Below are 23,051 nucleotides of genomic sequence, written 5' to 3'. Positions count from 1 at the left end.
CGAGCCGATCACTTTATCGTCTGAAACATTGTTTAAATAATTTGTTACTCGCAAGTTTTTGATACGCAAATCGTTTGAAAATTGCCCTTTAGGTAAAAAAGGAACGATTTTTTTTACAAAAAGATCGGTTTAAAATAGTCTCAAAGATTTCTAATGGTATTTTTTCAAACGATTTTTAGTGTATCGATACGCGTATCGCCCATCCTTACTTTGCCCTTTCGTTTCTCACAGAGCCAAGTTAGAACAGGTTCTATTATGTTACTAATTAAATCAAATCAAATGATTAAATTAAATCAAATAAACGTATGGTAATCGTACTTGCACGCAAGATACGCTTTGTAATCGAACACGTCCATAGGGGAGAACAGTAAGACACATTCCACGGATTCATCCGGGGGTAAAATCCCCTTCTCGGGATAAATTCCAAATGGTAGATCATTGCTCTCTAACCAGCTATCGCTACTTCGTTCCGTCAATCCAGCACTGCTGCTGAAGAGATCGGATGGACCACCGTGGCGAGCAGTTGGTTTCACCTCGATAAGATTGTCTGCAAACATTTATTTTTTACCGATTCGAATATATTCCGTTTTTCTTTCTTATAAATCAGCACCGTACGGAAATTGAGTTACCTCGAGTTGACAGAAACTGTTGACGATTCGATGTTACGCTTCTATCGAAACTTGGATTGTGTCGTTGATGAGGTAGTTTGTGAGACGTTAATGAGGTAGCTTTAAATCGAACATCATTCTTTCGCGATTTTGATGTGACTCGTGAATAATTTGCGATTGATCTCATCGGATACTGCTCGTCCATGTTTATTTGCCACGTATATTCGACGTCGACGGTACCAATATTTGAAAAAATGAACGAGTGTTCGCTCGTCTGTCGACAAAGAATTTCTAATTACAATTCGTCATATCTTAAACAAAAATTGTGAAAGTCAAATTCGCCTATATCGAATCACTAATATAAAGTATTTTATCGCCTCGCGCGGGTAATCGAAGCTGGCCGAGTGCAGTCGAACGTAACCGAACGTGCTAAGTTACGCGTCAAAGTCTGGCGAGCAAGTCATTCTGCAATTTTCGCGTTTATCATTCAGTTAAAGTAAATCTCATGCACAAACGGACATCTCAGACGCTTGTAAGGTAGCAGGCAACAATTACGCGATACGTATGAAGCATTGAAAGTATTAATTATTCTTCTATTCAATATTAAATTTGCGAACGTCTGCACGGAAGATTTGTTTTTCCAGGGTAGCGATCATGTAACTTTTTCCCTAGAACGAAAACGTGAAAAGTGAAAATTTTTTGTACCTATGTATGTATATGGACACACATACATAAAAATTTCCACTTTTTACGTTTCCGCTCCAAAGAAAAAAGTTACATAATCGCTACCCAGATTCAAATCAAGATGGCAGCGCATGCTCCACATCGCGTCGCTGAGTCGCGCCGCCGTGAGGCGGCGGGCACAAGCTCTGCGCATCTTTGAACGAAAGTCGTTCGAGTTAGGACCTAAGCACAAAAGTTACGTTTACAGTACATTTAGGCCGCGGCCTATACAATAGATGTCCTTGTTTATACTGTTGGTTAAACAAAGATACCTATCGTATAGGTCACGGACTAAGAGTACGGTATAAACGTAGTCAAAGATGACCTGAGTCGTGGAATGTAAGTCGTAGTTGTAGATCGACAAAATATTGTGCGTTGACTACGATTACGACTCACGTTTCACGACTCATTGTCAGTTACGACCACCTTTGTGCTTAGGCCATCAAGCGGGCTAACACGCGTCTGTTCGATGTCTTACAATCAGTTAACGTGACAGGAACAAGTATTTTCGAGAGCGTTTCTTGTTTGTGATCTCAGCGACGAGTGTGTCACGGAAATACGTAATAAGTACAATACAACGCGTTGCCAAAATTGTCGATCGGTCACGTCGAAGTGAAGTGAATCTTTCTATCGGGGAAAATTACGTTGCGACCCGCCAAATGTTGCGGTTCCTTCTGATCCGCAAAAGTGCAGTACGTGCATGACGAAAAGAGTATCACCGGGAGTGCCGTGCAAAGTATCGCGCGATCATCGTACTGTTAATAACACGAGATTATAATTATAACGTTTTTTTTTTCGACTATTCGCGCACGTACAAAGTTAACCTCCATTGCGGATTCTAAATCACACAGCCCCGACAGGATGTTGTTTATCGTGGGATTAGATATAATCATGGTTGGTAAGTAAATCAATTTATTGGTTTACCGATATCAGTGTTGGGGGCATCCAAAATACTTTTACTTAAAACACATTATCTGCAATACAAATGTATTTTGTATTTTGTATTTAAGGAACGTTCGTATAACGTATTTAACATTAGAGTATTCTTTTTTCCGTGAAATTATTTGTCGTGATAAGTTTATGTAAAACAAGAAAGTTTAAATAAATATTTAATTTATTTCAATTTATTTGTAGGAATTTAATATTAAAAATTTTATTCTTATTAAGTTCTATTTAGATTAAATTCTATTCTTCATAAAAATATATAAACAATTTTTATAAATGTTTGGGAAAACGCGTATAACTAAATTATTAAAATTACTTTATGTAATTTTGTAAGCAGATAACCATGATTGGTAAATAAATTTATTTAGAAAGGATAACTGTTATTTTATGCAGAAAAAATAGAATTAAATATAACATAAAAGGAATAAGAAAAATAAATATAATAATTAAAATTAATATGAACAAAATAAGAATAGATTACCATAAATAATCACAATTATATACGATTAAACATTAATAAATATTATAAATTATTTAAAGCTAAATAAAAGAAAGAAGAAAAATAAAAATATTATTAACTAGCCTACATTATTTTCGCAATTCCACATAAAAAGGTTTTTGGTATATTTATAATAGTTTGGTATTGTTGCATCATTTTTACTGCATTTTAATGGACGTTATTTTTATTTCGCATTTTTTTAAATTTAACAGGCAGTGTTGTGCAAATAATATGTTAACATTTGTTTTAGCTACAGATTTTTAAATATTCTTTCAAAAATATATCGAGATTGATGCATGCTACAACTAATACATAATGCAGAGAGAAAATATTGAAAGCCGAGAGAATCAATTTTTACTATCCGAATGGTTAATATATTATCGATTTTAACCGAGTAGTAAACAAAAGTAAAATAATCCGTTGCCTGTGTGGAAGTTTGATTTTTTCTTTATTTTTCGCGCAAACAATAGTCGGAATTGGATCAGATATGAAAGTATCAACGATACGGTTTGCATTTTATCGAATTTCGTGACGTTCGTGTGATTTGTTTGCGGATGTGTCAATTCAGAAAATATTCGCGTTATTACAAATAAATATTTAAACCCGATACGAGTGAACGATTGCGAAATTATTTATAATCTGTATTTTTCGCTTCAATAAAATAAAATAATCAGTTGAGTGTTTCAGTTGTAAAAGAGAAATTGATAATTATATTATACTACATACAGAATATAAGAAACAGATCGCAGATCAAGAAAATTGAGGGTAAAGTGGGGCTATTCTGTCATTTTCAACCTTAAAGTAATATAAAATTTACAGCAACAAACAATATCTTTTTGCAATAACGTGCTTATAACTACCTTATACAATCATGATTGCTTCTTGAGAGCACAAGTATGATCTTTAAATGTTCAGTAATGTCGTGAGAAATGGACAAAATAGTCCCGCTTTATTCTAATTCAAAAACATTACAAATAATTTTTACAAACTTCTGCAAACTTTGAAGAAATATTTTACATTTGTATGTTAAATAAAAGTATTTCTTTATCATATTTCAAAATCCTTTTAAACATAAATTATTATCGATATAATTATAGCAAAATCAATTACACCGTAGTAATCATGATATATCTAATTTAACATTTGAACGCAAGATATAGAATTTGTAATTATAGTATACAACCTGAAACATTAGCGTGTTCTTGAAATTGATCTCTTTAACGGAGCAAGAATATTTGGAGAATGCTATAATGGCGTTAAGCAACACTTGGATACACTTCGTCGTACCAGGAACGATTTCATGTTTCGGCTCGTTAACAGGCTCAATTGTTTTTTTAGCTATTTTCGCATTTCGGTCCTTGGCATCAGAATTTATTGTTATCCACCGCACCTCTGTCTCTCGATCGTCCCAGGATGATTCTTTCACGAGATTGGCGAGTTCAATTGCATAGACTGTACATTCGAGACGCGTCTGTTAATAAGAAAACAATATTTTTATATGAGTTTTTTTTTAATATGCAGTAATACCAAACAAAGAAACGCAACTATGACCTTACTTGACAAGATTTACGAAATCTTTTATTTGGATATTTTGTTATTAAAATTTATTTATTTTTTATACAAAAATATTCTTAATTAGATGTTTTATGTACGTTTTGAAGTACTAGTTTTGATAATGTAATTTTAATTAATTGTTATCGATATGTGCTTCAATTTAAAAAAAATTTTTTTTTAAGTTTACACAAATTAAAAAAATAAAAACTAATAATCATATAAAAATGCAAATTGCAAATATTAATTGGCGATAGTTTGCAAACTTGATAATTTTATATTACGTCAATGTAAATTGTTGGCTCCGAAGAAAGGAATGTCGCAACGATTTCTTTACAAGTTAAAGGTCTCAGATGACCGATTGACGGAGTAAATACAACGTTGGGATGTGCGCTCCATTGAAAACGTAAATATTGATTTACTGATTTATTAACAACTTTGAAGTTCTTCCTGTATATTTTATTGACAAAGCAGTATCCATAATCCAGCTTATAGATCAATGAAATCGGGAGTATTGTTGGTGTTGAAACTGTGAAATATAAATCACTGAGCAATGAAAAATGTATAAATTGTACTTAAAAAAATATTTATAGGAGATCGATGAAAGGATATCGTAAATTACATTGTTGCTTGTTATAAAATAATAAATTCTCTTATACTCATATTGAAAATAATTAAAATAAACGATAAACAAATATTTCTGACAAATTTATTAAAAAGTTTAAGTAATAAACAAAAGGAAAAAATTTATATTAAAATTATAATTCTCTATAATTATATTCTTTATAATTATTCTTTAGAAATGTTCTTCAATTTCGATTACCTCTTGTACTATTTGATTTTGACGATCTTCGCGATTTTGCGTTAGATTCCCTTCTTTCATTGATAGAATTAAGCTTTGCATTCGCGAGCTCTAATCCACTTAACACAATTAATTCTGCATACGTTTCGCTCTTCAAATCAATTGTTAGATTCTCATAGGGATTATCAGTAATAAATAGTCGCACTTGACTTTTGTATTTGCCGATCTCTCGCGGAGTAAATTTTACTTCGAGAGAAACCGTTTCCTCAGGTATTAAACAAACTACGATACATCGATCGTTTGACACTGTAATGTAACGATTTAGCTATTTAATGTGAAAGTAGTATTTATGTCATTTCATAATAAATTTTATTGAATCCTATTAAATATATTTATACCTACTAAATATATCAATTTTACTTCATAGAAATTAAAAGTTGATTTGAAAAAATTATTTTAAAAAGATACACTATTTAGTTGACTACTATTTATTTTGACACTATTTAAAAAATATATGCATGTATATTTTTTTATTATTATTCTCAATGAATTACTTATATTATGAAAAACTATGATATTTTTTTAGACAATTGTAGCTGTAAATTATTAGAACCTGTATAACATACAGAAATAACATTGATGTGATTATTCAAAAAGATCTGTTTTCTGTATTAACAATTGATCTTTTGAGATCTTAAACACTTATACAACTTTTCTTATGAAATGTTTATTTATCTTTTTAATTTTTTTATAAAGAAAAATTAAATTGACGATTAATTTTATAGTACCAACCACTTGACAAGTTTCTTGTACCCTCGCAAATGTTGAGAGTGAAATGAAAATATGGATCCTCGATAATTTCGATAATCACTTTAGCTGGTATCACACCGATATTTTTAAAAGCAAATTTTTTTCCATTAGAATCACCTACGAGCGTACGACCAAAATTTAAAATAGTTCGTTCTCGTTTTGTACTCGGTGGTTCGATGATTATCACTTCTGGCACGCAAGCTTGTCCTACTAATTTAACGGAAAATTTTTCATCCTTCAAATGTGGGGGAAGTTCGACTGCTATATCGAAGATTGCATAGCACGTCTATAATTATAATCATAAATCATGACAAAAGAAATTAAATTGAAATTGAAAATGTAATACTTATTTTATATAATCGTATAATATGAGTGTAAATTAATAATACTTTTGTGGCTCTCACGGATATTTTCTTCAGAAGTGCTAAAGGATTTGCGAGTTATCGCAAATACCGTATTAATCATTCATTGCTAATGCCAATGTTTCGTGAACTGTGCCGTTCATTTCAGAACGAGGAGTATCAATGCGCTCCTCGCACTGATAACCCGCAAACCCTTTAGCACCTCTGATGAGTGCAAATTATTATAGATATTTAAAATAATTTCTTACAATTTTCTTTTTTTTTAAATTTACATTTATAAACTAAACTCATATTATTTCTTTTTAAATATAGCTTCTTTTAATAATCTATTAATTATGTGCCTATAATCGTAATATACATATAATTATACATATACTATATTAATCTGTATATATGTATATATACGAGTATATATAATATGCCGGAGCCAAGGCTCCAGCCCACGCGCCGCGATATACTCGCGAAAATGTCGTCCGGACGCGACAGACAGAAATTGATTTTTTAGCATTTATTTATTTAAAGAAATCAGTGGGATAGAGTGGGAGAGATTAATAAATTATAAATTATTGTTTCAAACGAATAATAATTATTTTGCTAATATGATCCTTGATGTTAAATAAATTTCTTGTTTCAATGCAAATTTTTCGTTACTTTAATTATCTATAATTTGTTCATTGCGATTTCGAATTAAGGTAACAAAGTTAAACTGAGATTGTCGGAGATCAAGAGCGTTTAAAGTACTCTCCAAAACTTTTAGAGTGATTTATATCACTTTGAAAAGTGAAATCTTACTCTTAAGAATTGAAAACTGAGCCACTTTTTCTTAAGTTTGGCTTTTTATTCTTTAGAGTGAAATTCCACTTCAAAGAATTTAGAGAGTATCGCTCGATGCAATAATTATGTTATATTAATAACATCACCGCACCACTTATTCAAAAGTGGCAAATAAATTGTAAGTGAAAATTTAGCATATTATATAAAGCTTTAAATATTTCAAAATAATTAGTTTGAAATAATCAGTGTGATCTTGATATTTGTGACATTATTTAATCGTTGTATACACAAAGTCGTCGCTCTCTCAGTCGCACAATAACACTCGACTCAATCAAACCTCTTCGTATTTCATCGCTATAAACTTATAAACGTAATTTTTCTCTTATTATAATTTGTTAAGCAATCAGTTATCTCTTATGATTATTAACTTATGTCGATACAACAGCTACTTATCGAACTAGCTATTTTATTCTATTCATTCATTTGAAAATTGTTGGAAATCGGAATCGAAGCAATAGGAGATGAAAATTATAAACTATCTTATTGTGATATTTACGAATGATAATTGGTTTTTACGTAAGATTTCGATTTTGATATATTTATCATGCTTTATATATTTTTTAAATTAAATGTATAATTGTTTATTATTGTTTTTGGATTTGGGAAATGCGGAGTGACACGTGACTCATTGGAGCGAATAATTTCAAGTAATGTAAATCTGTATGCTATCGATTGTGTACTGTTAATATGTATTTATTTCTAATAATGTAACATAAATTTAAAATATGAATTTAATTTAAATTAACTTAAATGATTCTTATTCGAGTGTGTGAAACTAGATATTATGTCTATTTTCACTGATAATCATGCAAGAGATCGGTCTTTAATTAATTTTAACTTCGGGAATGCCGTGCAAATTGTTTTAATTGTTCGCGAGGTTGTAATTAATTCATGCATAATTACAACTAATCGTGTTTCGTGTGTGTAGTACAGTTAAGGAACTTTAGAGGAAGAGAAGGTCTGGAAGACATCGGCGGAGCAACTGCGAAGTAAGTAAATTTTCTATTTATATATTATTTTTATTTGTTTATTCCCGTTTATTTGAATGATTTAGAATCAAAGAAAAGAACTGTTACTTTATAAAAGTTTTTTTATGAATGATTTTCTTTTGCATATATAAATTATAATTAATTTATTAAAGAATTTAATTACGTAATTGTTTCACATATGTTAATTATTTTGCTTGTAATAATTTGGATTTTGTTCATATTTTACAGATCAACGTAGTTACAACGTAATCTACAACTTCGCTGTTGCGCATCGTCTGATGAGTCCATAATAATTTCTTTTTAATTTGAAGATATTTTATATTATTGTTTTTTTTTTAGAACAAGATAGTATTACCTCTATAAATGTCGGATTGAATGAAATCGCGAATCTCTTGTGACTCATTGGTTGAATGCGTTCTCTTTCGGGTATCAGAACGAAAGTGTCAGATCTCATAGTCTTCGGTGTAAATGAATCCGCAAGTAAGGTCAATTCCACGTCGGCAGGTATTACATTCCGATTGTAAAGCACAAGATACGCCGTATGGGTGTGAAACACGCTGACGTAACGAAAGTACAGGCATTTCTCTTGACGTGCGAATATGGTATGTGTACCGATCTGATAAAAAGTAGCCTCTCAGTTTTACTTTGATTTAAAAGATGAATACGATATTGATTTGTTGAAGGAATTAAATACTTCTTTTGAACAAATAAAGTCTTCAATGCGATTCACAATGTGATTTTCATGGAATATAGTGTCGAGATCTTGAAGATCGACGCTCGGTATGCAGGAATTAACGGATAGTTTTATCAATTTGCCATTCCTATCTTCAGGAACGCTATCAGGAACGAGAATTATTATGTCTTCTTCTTCAGAACCTACGAATTCAGGATAACACTCGATTGCCACGGTATCGATCTCTCCAGGCTGAAGGTCTCCTTCGGTTTTTGTCACAGTAAAGGGACCAATTTTTAACATAGAAATAAATTCTTGTGTATTTCTAAAAATAATTAAATATTTTTTAATTAAATCAATATTTTGTTTATAATTGCATTAAAATCATTTTTTGAAATATTTAATTAAATTAAATAGTAGGTATATAAAAATAAAAAAATTATTCGAGATAAATTGATATACATGTTTACATATGTCATAAAATTATTAATCAAAAGAAGGATTTTTTAATATTTACCTGTCATCTGATTTTTTTATTTGCGATTTATCTTTTCTCGTTGACGTATCTGTCGATTTGTCATGATCCTTTTTAATTACGCTTTCTGTCCTAATTTCTGTCATATACTCAATGAATGGATGTTTGATAGGCGTTACAATAGAGTAATGAAGAGGGAATTTACCGACATTTTCCACATTAAGATATAACGTTTTTTTCGTGCATATACCAAGTGAGGAAAAATTTATTTCATTGTAAGGATAAATGCGAAACCTGTATTTAAAAGAGATAATGGAATATAATTTCGAATAATTATGACCATTATTAATATTTATTGAGAACCAGAGAAAAATATTTTATGACTAAATTGTAAATAATACAATTTTTTGAAAGTTATAAAAGGAAAACTTTGCTTCAAAATTTTGACATAATTTACAGAAATTATCAACTTTAAGTAACAATTTACTTCGTGTAATACGCAATCAGGGAAATTGTGAGAGGAAATTCCGCAATTACAGAAGTTTGTTTATTCATATCAAGAAGATGGCATCGGAGTATTGGGCACTCTTTTAGAGTAATTTCATTTTTTGGTACGAAAGTTACCTGCCATTGAACAGAATTTCATTACTTAAAACTTATGGCTACTTTGATTTAATTTACATTTTTAAATATATAAAAATACATTAAATTTGTTTGTATTGTCTATTGTAAAACATTAAGTCAATATATAAAAATAAAAATAATTAGTATAATTATTTTATAGTTAAAAATAATTAGCTTATTTTAATTTTTAGTGATGTAATGCAAGAAATCATCAAAAAGAAGTGCATCAAACAACATACTTGTACAATAACTTCTTTTTTTGGTTGAATGGAACCAGAAGCAGGATTAATTTCTATGTCCTCGTTTAATTTTAGTGACAAATTCGGCGCGATTTTTGCTAGTTTGTTTTGCTTTTCCAAAAGTATGCTAATTACAATGCTTAATTTAATTAATATATACATAGCATATATAATTAATAATTAATATACTATAAAAATAACTTTAAAAGACATTATAAAAGGACATTTTGTAATGTATGAAAACGTTAATGTGTACAATTTCAATGATAGTATCTCGATACAATGAATATAAGAACTTGCTAGATACACTTTTCAACTTACGCATATTTAACTTCGTGATTTCCTTGATTGCTTATTGTAAAATTTGCGCTTGTAGGAAAACCAACCTTCACGCACTTTAAATCAATTGGATTTGCATAATTGATGTTAACAGCAACGTCATACGTTTCGCCAGATAAAGTGATAGTTTCTATAAAGATAGGTTCCGTGTCGTCTTCGTAAAAGAAAGCTTTGAAAGTCAAGCTTCCTTCGATCATCCTGATCTAAACCGAAAATCTAATTCAATCTATTAAATTTAGAAATACCGAACAGTTTTTTAAGAAATTTATATTGAAAGAATTAAAGAATTACTGAATTTCTAAATTTAATCAAATAAAATTAAAATATTAATATTTTTAATAATAGGTCTTAATATTATTTAATGTAAATTTAGTTTAATCTTTTACTTTGTTGGCGTAATAACAAAATTCGACTGTTTTATCACTGTAAGTCTTGATTATTCCTTTAGTCGGTGTAATAGAGATTTGAGGATCTAGTGGTTCATTAGGCTCCAATTGCCAGAATATTTCGATTGGGGATCTGTTTCGGATACAGGAAGTAAGAAAGTTTTTTCTATACAAGAGTACGTGACCAAAAGATAACTGTTTGTCCTCAAACTCTATGTCCAACTTCGAACCATTACATTGAAGCTAAAACATTTCAGGTGTAATAATCTCTATACATACACACACACACACACACACACACATACAACACACACACATATTTTCTATAAATAAAAATACGTGTATATATGTATGTGTGTGTCAATATTGTGGTTTTTCATTCTTTTTGTATCTAATTACCTCGATACTCTCAATATGCGGATTATTTGTGATACATATGTATAACTTATCAGTAAATGAACCAAGCTTTGTAACACCTGCTGATATTTTTAGCAATTCACACTGGCCAGCCTACACAATTAAATAACAGAAAATAATTTTAAAATCTGCATGTTTTTAGTAATAAATAGATATATTTTAAACAGAATAATAAAAAATACCTGAATATAAAATTTCTCTGGTTCTATAATGAAAATATCTGGATTATTTTCTTGGAGAGTGAAGGACACTTCTACGTCAACTTTGGATACATTGCAAAACTTTAATTTTGCTTCACGACGATGAGCACTGTTTGTAAAAATTGCACATTTATAATAAATTTATAATAAATTTATAATAAATTTGTAATTGATTTATAATAAATGACCCAGTAATTAAATAGGAAATTGAGTTTCGGTGAAATGAGTATCTCATGTATGCTTATAATTTGGTGAACAAAGATATCAAATATAAGGCTCAATAATGGATAATTTTTGAACTATGGTGTATCAAAGGTGCTTTATGAGTATATGTTTTATTATGTTTTATACACCGTATCTGATACTTTTCGTTATTGGGCATCATACAATGCATCAAATCAAACCTTTTATCCTTTTCATACACCAGTAATGATCCGAAGTCGAAGATATCAACATCAGAAAAGTATGTGGGATCAATTATATTGTTTACCTTTGTTTTTTTGATCTGGAACACGGTTTATTAATTTTATTAAAATCTTCATTAATAATCATTTTAGTAATATAAACTTGCACAAATTTTAATAAAAATTATGAATAATTTATAAAATATAAATAAATAAAAAAAAATAATTTATAAAATTATTTAATATTAAATTAAATTAATAAGTAATTTAATTTAATATTAAATTCTTTTAATGTTTTTTATATGCATTTTAATATTTATGCACAAAAAACGTTATTACTTTTGAAAAAATAGTATTAGGGTTCATGTCTAATCTTGGGACATCCGCGACGACAGAAACATTGATATCATAAGTAATTTCATTGCCATCAAGGATAGATAGTCCATATGTTTGTCGGTGAGTTCCAACTTCTTCAGGTTGATATCGAATCTTGAACTTCTGAATTTCATTAGGTTGCAAAATCCATCGTGGTTTTAATACCTTCTCAAAGATTGTATTAATATTAGGTTCATTAATATCCATGCTGTCTACCGTAGATGCGTTTAACGATACTATCAATGGTTCTTTATTTCTATTGAAAATACGTTCTTTGCGCTTGGCATTTTTTACAGAACTTTCTCGCTTACTAATTATACTAGTGTGTGACGAATTGGATTTTATAATCATAGAGTTGGATAGTGTGGATAAAGAAACAATTTGAAAAGCTCCTAATTAATAAAACAAAATCACGATTAATACATTTTTATGTGATAAATATATTACATGTTATAAATTATACAATATAATATACTTGCCATTACTTCCAATATCTCGTTTTTTTATATCTCGCGGCTTAAGAATATAATATTTTTTTGATTCGAGATCCATTACCGTCATGATTTCAGCAGCTAGTTTTAAACATTACTATTGTATATTTTTATAGAAAATTTAAAGAGAGAAATACATTACTTACGAAGAGCTTTTTTAGCTAAATCATTTTCCCTCATTTGATTTACTATTACATCATACATCACTCGATTCCATGGATCTGTAGCATTTACGTACCAAGTATGAAATCCGTTCTTATAAATCTGTTAAAATAAAATTTTGTAGATATAGAATGTACAGTAAATTTTTTTGTTTAAATTCTAGATTTAATTATAAGCGTATATGTATATATATATAATATATATATATATATACAAAGAACAAAATACGTATATATACAAAATACTTATTTTTTAAATAGTAATAAGTTCTACAAAAAAAACTTATATAAATTTTTTAAATTGTTAAAATTTATACGAAAATAATTTTCTCTTAAAATTTACTCTGAAAATATAGTAGTCGGGTACAACATTTTAAAGATTTTTACCTTTTATGCACTTTAGTAAAATTAATCAAACTTATTTGATGTTTTATTGTAGTTTTATTAATAAATGAGAGAAATTTACATAAAGTTCTTCGAAATATAATGTTTACAAATATAATGATAGTCTCAAGACTATCATATTTTCAGGATAAACTAAAAAAAGAATTCTTTCCATGTATATATTATACCTCTTTACTGATATCAGAATTTTTGTCTTTTGTATCAATTAGTCTATCGGTCTTTAAATCTTTGCTTTTTGGCGTAAACAATGCATCCTAAAAATCATTGGCAATAATATAGTAAATAGTAATAAATGTTTTTAAATATTAAAAAGAAATAATCAAAATTGTAGGATTTTGTGGATATTTACTTTTTTAAGAGGATCCCAATTTTTTATAACATTTTCTACAGCCGAAAGATGGCTATAATAATCATTCATAGCATCAGTAATAGCTTTCAATTCCTTTGATGTTTCTTGCTTTTCTGAAACTGCGTATAAGATTACAAAAATAAAATAAAATTTTTTCTCTCGACAAATTAATATTTGCATGATATTTTGTTTTACTTTAAATATTATTTGGTTTAGATCTATATCTACTTTCAAGCTCTTTATGCTCTCGAATTTCTTTCTTGTGGATGAGCGTTTTAGAAGTTTGGAATTTTTCTTCTCGATTACTGATTTTTTCATTCTTTGCCTTTCCATTTACTTTTTTATTCTTAGTGGTTTGAGCGTTAGATACTTGCTGAGGAAAAGAAAATTTTTGTGGAATGCGTATTATCGATAAGAAACTTAAATATTAAATATTACAAATATAATTTCATTTACATTAATATTGTTGGTAGAATCATGAAACTGGCAAGAGAAAAATTATGGGATAGAAAAATTATGATTATGTACATTTTATATAAATTTTCAAAGAAAATATAAATTATATGTGCGGAATGTATCAATGATCTATGAAGTTAAATTAAAGTTGATACTTTTTTTCTTCTCAATTCCGTCATTTGTTGTGAAAATTGCATTCGTCTTTGCAACGCTTCTTGTTTCTTTATTGGTAAAATTGATTCTAAATAAAATTTCTTATCTTCTTCTGGAAGCAATTCATATTCCGATAATGACATTTCATCAATTTCTTGAATTTTCTTAGCAACTTCTTCCGTTAATTTGTTTGCTTTATTCAAACAATTAACGTAAAAATTTAATCCTTTTAAAACATTTATGTATATATTTTATTTTACTATAACTTACTTTCTAATTTTTGTAATTCCTCCATTTTGTGAATGTAAGTATCTATTGAGTTTAGAAAAGTTACAAACAATGAATATTCTACGTGTCCAATAATGTTGAGTAATGTAAGCAGCGTGGTAACATTGTTTTTGAAAAAGAGGTTGTTTAAATTTTAAAGTTTGCAATACGAAACCGCTCTTGAAGACTGATGTTGACAACCTGCTTGTTAAGAATAATAAAAATAGAGTAGAGCTGGAGAAAAATTGAAATAAATTTAGTAAAAATATTTATTTAAAAGACAAATTTATGAAAAATAAATACTATTTTAAATAAGTACTTGTGTAGTAAATATGAAAAAAGCAAATAGTACTTACTATTTATATTATTAACATTTACTTGAAATAGAATATTTATTTGACATTTTGATATTTCATGGTTAAACAAAATACTTCTATTTTTTACACACTTTCTATTTTCTATTTCTTAACAATACAAAATAAAAAATAGCATGGTGGACTTCTTCTACCATGGAAAATAGTAAAAGTAAAATAAAAATAGCATGTGTTTCATAGATATACGCGTGACATCCGTTATTTTTACTATTTTCTATTTTGTACTCTTAAGAAATGGAAAGTCGAAAATGGAAGTATTTTGTTTAACCATGAAATATCAAAATGTCAGATAGTATCTTATTACAAGTATCTTATTACAAGTAAATGTTAATGTAAATAGTAACTACTATTTGTCTTTTTTATACTTGCTATCCAAAATACTTGCTTCAAAAAGCGTTTTTATCCTCTAAACATAGAGACGCATATCCTCTAAATAAATATTTTTATTGAATTTATTTTTTACTTGTACTGGAAATATGTATTCACTATTTTCTATTTCAACTATTTTCCTATTGGCATAGGAAATGAGTATGACTAAGAATACAAGTATAAAAGAGTATAAGTTTAAAAAAAGGTTAGAAGGAAAAGAAAGAAAGAGAAAATTTAAAACGCAAAGTATTGTAATAAAAAATATCAATTGTAGAACTAAAACTTTTTTCTCATTAAGATAGCTCTTTCTCTCAGTGTACATACACTCGTAATTAATTTAATTAATTTAATTAATTCGTTAAAAAATTCATGTACTTACTCTTAAATAAAAAATAATAAAAATTCTATAAAAATTGTGAAAAGGATCTTCCAATAATCCTAATTTATTTAAAAATGTACGTATTAAATATATACTACCTTTTTCTAAGAACTTCGGTTAATAAATGAATTTCAATTCCGAGGAAAGTGTCATTCTGATCTTTTTTATTAACTTCTGATCCAATTGTCGTGTAATGTAGAAACATTTTTTGCAATAACAAAATTGTTTGGATTTTATATTCGTAAAGACTTATAGGGTCTAAAAGCTTCAAATCTTGTTCTCTTGGAAGCTTTGCGAATTCCGTCTCAAAAAGAATCATTAATTTTTGAGGTAGAGAATCACTCTTTGAATATTCATCGATTGCTGCCGTTGTTTCTAAATCAGATTTAGTTGTTTTTGGTGATTTTATTTCTTTAAGTGATTCCTTTTTTGCGATAGTTTCATGATCATTTTTCGCAATTTCGACATCGATTTTCGTTGCTGCCGGTAGTTTAATTTCCAAATCATCTCTGAGATGAAAAATAAATTTGAAATCTTTTATATATGTTTTTATTTTTAAATAAACGAATTTTTAAATATGAACCAATCAGAGAACCGTATTAGCATCATAAGACATTATATTTACTCTTAAAATAACAACAGACTATGAATATCGCTTTATGTCTCTTAATTTTGTAATTACTTATGTCTTTTGAATGCTGACAAATATTCTTGATAAGCGTCGTCGATGATCTGTCGCAACTTGATGGAAACCCAATTGTCGCCAAGTGCAATACCTTCGATAATTACATTATCTATGCATAATAGTGGCACTTGCAATGTCTTAGCGCTCCTGCACGCGGTTTCTTGATATTCTGAAGTAATATAATTTAATAAACATTTTGTTTTTGTGTTTTTGAATGCGAAATTACCAGTGAATGGCGCCCCGTGAAAGAGAATGCAAACTTTCTTGGCCGGTTGCGAAGAATCGAGTTCAGGAATTGATTTTGTTTCATGACTATCAAACAGCTCTTTTACAGGATCTTTTATTCTTTTGCAGAAACTAGGATCTTTACGCAGAGTCTCTATATAACCTTGGAAATAAAAATAGTTATAAAAAGTCATGCTTTTATTAAAATGTGTAACGACAATGCAATAAAAGTTGCACTGTAAGAATTTTTATTATCGAGATAAAGTTGCTCACAGAGAAGCAAATTATGAAGTTCTTTGGGATCGCTTGTTGGTAATATTGGAGGCTCGTGAGGAAAATCGAGCTCGCTAAGAACTGACATGGGTGGGCAATCTCTTTTTGCGGTGTCCGTAGAAGTGGATGAATAACCAGTTGACTTCTTCCGTTTCCGTCTGTCAACGTTAAAATCTTTTTGCAAATTTATTTTCGAGCTTTGTCGACTCGAGAATTGTTGGACAAATAATCTTGATGTACTAGACGACTTTTTTCTTGCTCTTATTCTATTCTTACGCTCCATGTTTAAAAGTTTGTCGTCGTCTATTCAAATATTAATTACATATTGCATTATATATAAACCTTTGCATTAATGTAAATTCTGTGCAAATCAATATTTGCAAATATCGCTAGCTAAAGCAAAGTTATTAATTTATAGAATGTTTTTTTTCGTAACAATTACAGATTATAATCCGAAAAAAGAAGCTTATTTTCCAGTCTCTTAATATATGTACCATTGAGCACAGTGGCACTTTTTTTCTCGATTGCTTCCGCCGACAGAGCGTACGCCATCTCGCTCTTGAGGCTATTATAGAATTCCATTAAAGACAGCGGCATTCTCTCTCCGAGTTTTCGAGGCGGTAATAGGATTTCTTTAACTCCGTAGTAACGAGTCAGTGCCTCGGCGATTCGCTCTTCTTCTAGAAAAAGACTGTAACGCATTTATTCAATAAAGTCATTCCATGTCGTTTCACCTATCATTTTTGTTTTCACGTTAATTGCGAAATGAGAAAATAGCCGTTTTTTAAAAACAATTTTTATAAAAATGTAAAATTTTCTCGTTGCTTTTTTTAATTTTGCTCTTGCTTCCAATCTGCCGAAATTTTATTTTTATTTTTATTAATTACTTGTCAAGATGATGCCAGAAAAATTCCACAGGATAATTGCACGTATTTTCGATTGTGAACGTTTTCTCCAGTACTTCGGTAAAAAGCATTGTGGGTGGGAAACTAATATCGAGATCGCTTATTCGCAATTTATACTCGATTCCATGACCAAGCAATGTTACCACTTGTGTCTCCAAACCCATTTTAACAATGATTTTTAAATTTGCCTCCATGCGACACTAAATAATTAGCAATGTCATTTAATTTCATTAATATATGCGTATAGTTATACGTATATAGTAGTACCGTTTTACGTGGTTTGAAATAGACATTGATGATATCCGAATGACCAGACAAAAGAACATTAGATTTATAATTAAGATAAAATGGGCAATCTTCATGTTTTTTATGAGTTAATATATTTGCTTCCCAATAACAATTAATAAAGCCTCTGAAAATTAAAATTCAAAAATTATATATCTTATTGATAAAAGCTTTAAGTATGTTTAAATAAGAATATATACTCGTTTTTCATTAAAACGTTCATCATTAAACATTCTCCCACGATGACATTTTGAAAATCTAATAATTTCGTGTTGACAGTTACGAATGGATAAGTAATTATGCTTTTTATAATTATTGGAATAATAGAACCACGGGATACCTTCAAGAAATTATAATTTAGTTTAATTCATTAATATATTTAAAATGTCTCATATATATACAATATATACTTAATAATGTTTTCATTAAATTATTTCCACATGATTTTTAAATATGCACAAATATTTCGATTAAATTGAATAAAATTTTATTCAAAAACGGTAAAATATAAACAATTAAGTTTACTTCTAAATAAATTGTGTGCTGTTCTCTCGTGCTTCTTTCATAATACTTGGCCGTTGTCGGCTGCCATGTAATAGTCAAGCACGTAGTTTTTCCAACGATTAACGTTGTCTTTTCAAATTGCACAAGAATGCCGGAGTTCTCAAGTTGCTTCTTTTCTAATTTTTTTATTGTAACTTCCGCGTTCCAAGGTCCGTAATTGAGAACCGTTGTTGAATAACACGTTTTGACATCGATCGCAATGTAACCCATGTCTAAAAAAATTTTTGCATTATTAATTATTCATGAGTACTGCCAGTTTACTCTCGTAATTACTTTATTTACAGATCAAATTTCAATCTATTTGAACGCACCCAAGGTACACACCAAGTCAGAAAAAAACAAAATGACGTAATTTTACGTTAAAATGATTTTTGGTTACGAAATTTGACTGTTTATTGACTTTAAGTAATAACTTGATTGACTTTAAATAATAACTTTATTGACTTTAAGTAAGACTATAAAAATAAAGTCATTTTGACGTCATTTCGATATTTTGTTGACTTTTATGTATTTCTTAGGTAATTAACTAGAACTAATTAATTTAAGAATAATTGATATTTTTTATTATCATATACCTATAATATATTTAGGAGTATAAAGAAAAGAAATAACAGCGTTTTTATGCGAAATGGGTTGTTTTGTCAAAATAGAAGAATTTTCTTCAATAAATTGAGTTGCCAGAAGTCTGTCAATAGACATCTCGATGTCGACAATACTGGGAAATATTTCCTCACATGAAATTAAGTCCCAGCCGTCATCTTAGAAATAATGATTAAAAATTGTTTAAGATCTTTTTATTAGTTGAATAAATTTCTTGATTATATATTTTGTTATTATATCATATTGTGGAGATCTAATTATGTTTTATCTCACTTAATAAGATTCGCTCGTCCCATTCAGGCACTTGACTCTTTGGCTTGTCATCGTCATTACATCTTATTCGTATTTCTTGTTTTTTCTGTAATGTAGAAAGACATGCATTAAACCTTTTCATCATTTTTGTATGAAATTTCGTACCATCATGATAAAGTCTGGAGTTAGCAGTTGAATCGCTCGGTATCCTAATTTCACATGTTTAAAAATATTGCGCGAGATGCAGGGATAAATTTGTGGATAACTTGTAACACCTTTTGCGGTAATTGTTAATGGATCAACATGAGCCACCTAAATATTGATAGTAATTATAATGCACTTTATAATAACAGTTTGAATTGTATATATCTTATATATAATTGTATCTTAAATAATAATTTTCTGATTCGTCCATAACAAAAATATGATCGTAATGTTTGATTAAGTAATACGTTGTATTGTGACACACTTGCAACTCAAATTCTATTTCGAAAGCGCCGAGCAGCACGGGTTGAAGTTCGATCGTAATTTTCAATGACGATAGTGGATCTATAGATCCTTTATTCGGCTCAATTGTTAATACGCCGATTGTAGAGTTGAGATTGCTTGTTTTGAATATTAAATTTTTCTTGTTTATTTTGTAATCCATATATATCGTGCTATAATTTTGCAAAGTGAAGCTCGATCGACACAATTCGCCGAATAACTATGGTGTAGATCAATAGATTAAATTAGTAACTAGATTGAATGTTAAATTAACTTTAAATGAAACAATAGAGTGAATTATTAAATTAACTAATCAGACATAAATTAATTTTTCATTTCATTGTTAGTTCTCTCACATTCCAATAACAAATTTATTATATTTAAAAAAATATGTACTGTAATTATTGAAATCGAAAAATAACTCACTTGTTGACCAAAATCGATTATCTGTTTGTCAACTGAATATCGAATGATGTCTGCGCTGGCAACTACATTAACTATTTCAGTAGGTCCCTGAAGAATTTCACAAAGCGCGGCAACTTTGAGTTGCATAGGCTCGGAAGCATGGAAAATGAAGCTTACATATTGCGAGGAGAATGGCTCGAGAACGCCTTCATGTGGGATGATATCAAGTATCTATATAAATCATTATCTCTTCGTTATTAATTTTAAGATATTAATTTACTGCAGAGATAGTAATATAATTTTTAAATTTAGTAAAGAATTTACAATATACAATAAATATTAATTTGATTTAAATGAATTTTATCTGGAAAAAGACGAACATTATCGAGTGGCTCCTTCGTAGGTGGCTCAAAATTGGAATCTATATGAGCAAGAATTTCTGGATCATCTAGACACCGTAAATAGAATGTTTCTGTCGTTGGCATAAAAATATTTCTTAATTTTTCGAGTGTTTCGTCTAGTGTTTTCGATCGAATTTCCATTAGCAAATTCTCTGAATCTGAATCTTGCAGCTCTGATAATAGATGCGAAAAATATGTACATGAAAAATACGCTCTTGAAATGAAATCACTAAATGAGCTAAATCCCTTAATTTTTAAGTTATTAATAATATAAAACATATTATTTAATTAATAATAATTTACAATAAATATGTATTAAAGGAATATTATGAGTTAATTTTAACATTAAAATTTTTAATGAGAAATATTTAATAATACATACCATATGATGTTGAAGTTGATAAATTGAAAATTTCATTTTCAGTTTCTTGAGAGAGAGTCTCTAATTTCTTTTTAATATTGTAGGAATGGGGATTAAATTTATTATTTTCTACATTAATTTGTAATTGTGAATAATTTGTGGAATTCTGTTAAAAAAACATACGTTGTTAATTATTCAAGATTACTAAAAATTATTGGATAACATAACAAATAATAAAATGTTTCTTTTTTGTATATCGGTGCAACTCAACTCCAATATCATGTACTCCACGTTCAATCTCAATACTCTCCCCGGCCCATAGAAATTTATATATTACGGGAATTGGTCCATTATTAGTCATCCTCAATGTTTCTTTGACGGTAGAACCCAAAATACCACTAATAATCAAATCTTTGCAATGTAATGTAATATTCGGGAAATTTACCGCACCTTTGCATTGAATTTTGTCCTAAAATTAGTTAGGAAAAAGTTTTGCATTTTTAAAATCAATTTTGCAATATATATCTTCCAATACCTTAGTAGAATGCTCTTCATATTCAAACCAGAGCACGCCGCTATAATTTCGCGAATAAGGATAATCGGGTTTTATATTTGGTGAAAATTTTACCGGAATCGTCGTGGTAGTTCCATCTATCAGAACAATTTTCTTTTTATGTACAAACTTTTTCTTATTGTTCACCAAATAGAAGGGAGCGTCAATATACAATAATACATTTAAATTTAATCGTGATTGATTTGTCACTATTAGTTTATCTAAAAATTAGCAAATTAGAAACATCATTATTACTTTATTCAGTCTAAGAAAACTGCAAACATTTAAATAATACAAAAATCCTAATTGTTTATCACGTAGTAAACTTTGACGCCAAGTTACCTCATGAATTCTCTCTGGAATATTATATTGCACAACTTTTCCGCATAGTTTACATTGCTAAAATAGTTTCGAACATATTAATGTAATTTTCTCTACCTGTCTGTTGCAACTTTTCTCCCTCGGGACATATATCAATGCAAAACGTTAATTCTCTCTTGTTGAATGCAATCCGTGGCTCCGTAAAAGTGGCTTTAAATGTAGAAGTTCCCATCAATTTTCGCTTTCCTTGTCCGAAAATGTGCTCGAATATATACCAATCTTCCGTCAAAATTTCACTTCTTTAATGTAAACACAGAAAGATTTTACAACATTATTTAAAAACGTTTAATTAGAAAGAAAAAAATCATAAAAATCATATATATATATAGAGAAAAAAATTTTTTTTAATAATACGATATATTTTAATTACATGTAAGAACGATTATTATTTAAGGAAGCTGATAAAATTGTACAATTCTATAATTAAGATTAATATAATATTGTTTTAATTATAATTATGTCGATCAATTTATTATTATAACGCACAAGAATATAAAAACTTACACATCCCAACATATTTTGCATTGAACTACGTTAGAACCATTAGCTGGAACTTCTACGGTGGACGGTTCAATTTGAAACTTCCTGTTGTAAAACAAAATTTTTAATATCCTAGCTAAAGATAAAATATAAATTTAAATAGGAACTATGTAATTACTTTGACAAGATTTGAGTTTTTTGAATGCGAACTTCTGGATCGTTTGACCATATTATTTGACAATGACGCGTGCCAAAATTTTTTATAGTTACTGGCAGACTCAGATTTTGATGGCTATTAAAATTAAATAAATTAAAAATATCATACGAATAAATATATTTAAAAAATAATTTTTATTATCTTTTGTTATAAAAATGAGTTAAAGTTCTTTCAATATTCTGGTTTACCTAAAGAGAAAACCCATATCGAATATTGGAAATATCTGCGGCTCGAAAACGATGCTACAACCAATTCCAGTCGCAATTACATTAATGGAAAATGACCGACTGTTGATGATATGCACGATTATATTATCAGT

The 23,051-nt window shown here is 28.9% G+C and overlaps 2 protein-coding genes across 2 annotated transcripts in view; both read right to left on the bottom strand.

The window, feature by feature from the left end:
* The window catches only part of LOC108725103 (hydrocephalus-inducing protein homolog), a 25,755-nt gene extending 13,269 nt beyond the window's left edge, over window positions 1–12,486 (bottom strand). The window contains exons 1-15 of the mRNA XM_018451891.1: window positions 12,220–12,486; window positions 11,881–11,981; window positions 11,459–11,585; window positions 11,259–11,369; window positions 10,860–11,102; window positions 10,456–10,676; window positions 10,135–10,261; window positions 9,314–9,450; window positions 8,818–9,121; window positions 8,479–8,739; window positions 5,896–6,224; window positions 5,150–5,436; window positions 4,611–4,855; window positions 3,959–4,246; window positions 319–545 (exon numbers count right to left, since the gene is read on the bottom strand). Of these exons, the coding sequence (XP_018307393.1) occupies window positions 319–545; window positions 3,959–4,246; window positions 4,611–4,855; window positions 5,150–5,436; window positions 5,896–6,224; window positions 8,479–8,739; window positions 8,818–9,121; window positions 9,314–9,450; window positions 10,135–10,261; window positions 10,456–10,676; window positions 10,860–11,102; window positions 11,259–11,369; window positions 11,459–11,585; window positions 11,881–11,981; window positions 12,220–12,462 (3,251 nt within the window). The 5' untranslated portion in view covers window positions 12,463–12,486. The remainder of the gene's footprint in view (window positions 1–318; window positions 546–3,958; window positions 4,247–4,610; window positions 4,856–5,149; window positions 5,437–5,895; window positions 6,225–8,478; window positions 8,740–8,817; window positions 9,122–9,313; window positions 9,451–10,134; window positions 10,262–10,455; window positions 10,677–10,859; window positions 11,103–11,258; window positions 11,370–11,458; window positions 11,586–11,880; window positions 11,982–12,219) is intronic.
* Window positions 12,487–15,753: 3,267 nt separating this feature from the next.
* Window positions 15,754–22,982, bottom strand: LOC108725071 (hydrocephalus-inducing protein homolog). The gene is given in 19 exon segments (XM_073512037.1): window positions 15,754–16,168; window positions 16,342–16,513; window positions 17,400–17,533; window positions 17,730–17,948; window positions 18,245–18,372; window positions 18,558–18,808; window positions 19,172–19,410; window positions 19,412–19,554; window positions 19,614–19,760; window positions 19,918–20,154; window positions 20,361–20,570; window positions 20,720–20,913; window positions 21,123–21,267; window positions 21,388–21,570; window positions 21,637–21,875; window positions 22,093–22,274; window positions 22,540–22,620; window positions 22,694–22,807; window positions 22,921–22,982. Coding segments are annotated over 19 exon segments (3,450 nt in total). The 5' UTR covers window positions 22,938–22,982.
* Between the last annotated feature and the right edge of the window lie 69 nt (window positions 22,983–23,051).

This window comes from Mycetomoellerius zeteki, unplaced genomic scaffold, assembly GCF_001594055.1.
Source record: "Mycetomoellerius zeteki isolate Tzet28-1 unplaced genomic scaffold, Tzet1.0 scaffold324, whole genome shotgun sequence".
NCBI classification, from domain to species: Eukaryota; Metazoa; Arthropoda; class Insecta; order Hymenoptera; family Formicidae; genus Mycetomoellerius; species Mycetomoellerius zeteki.
This window is presented reverse-complemented; position numbering and strand designations above follow the sequence as displayed.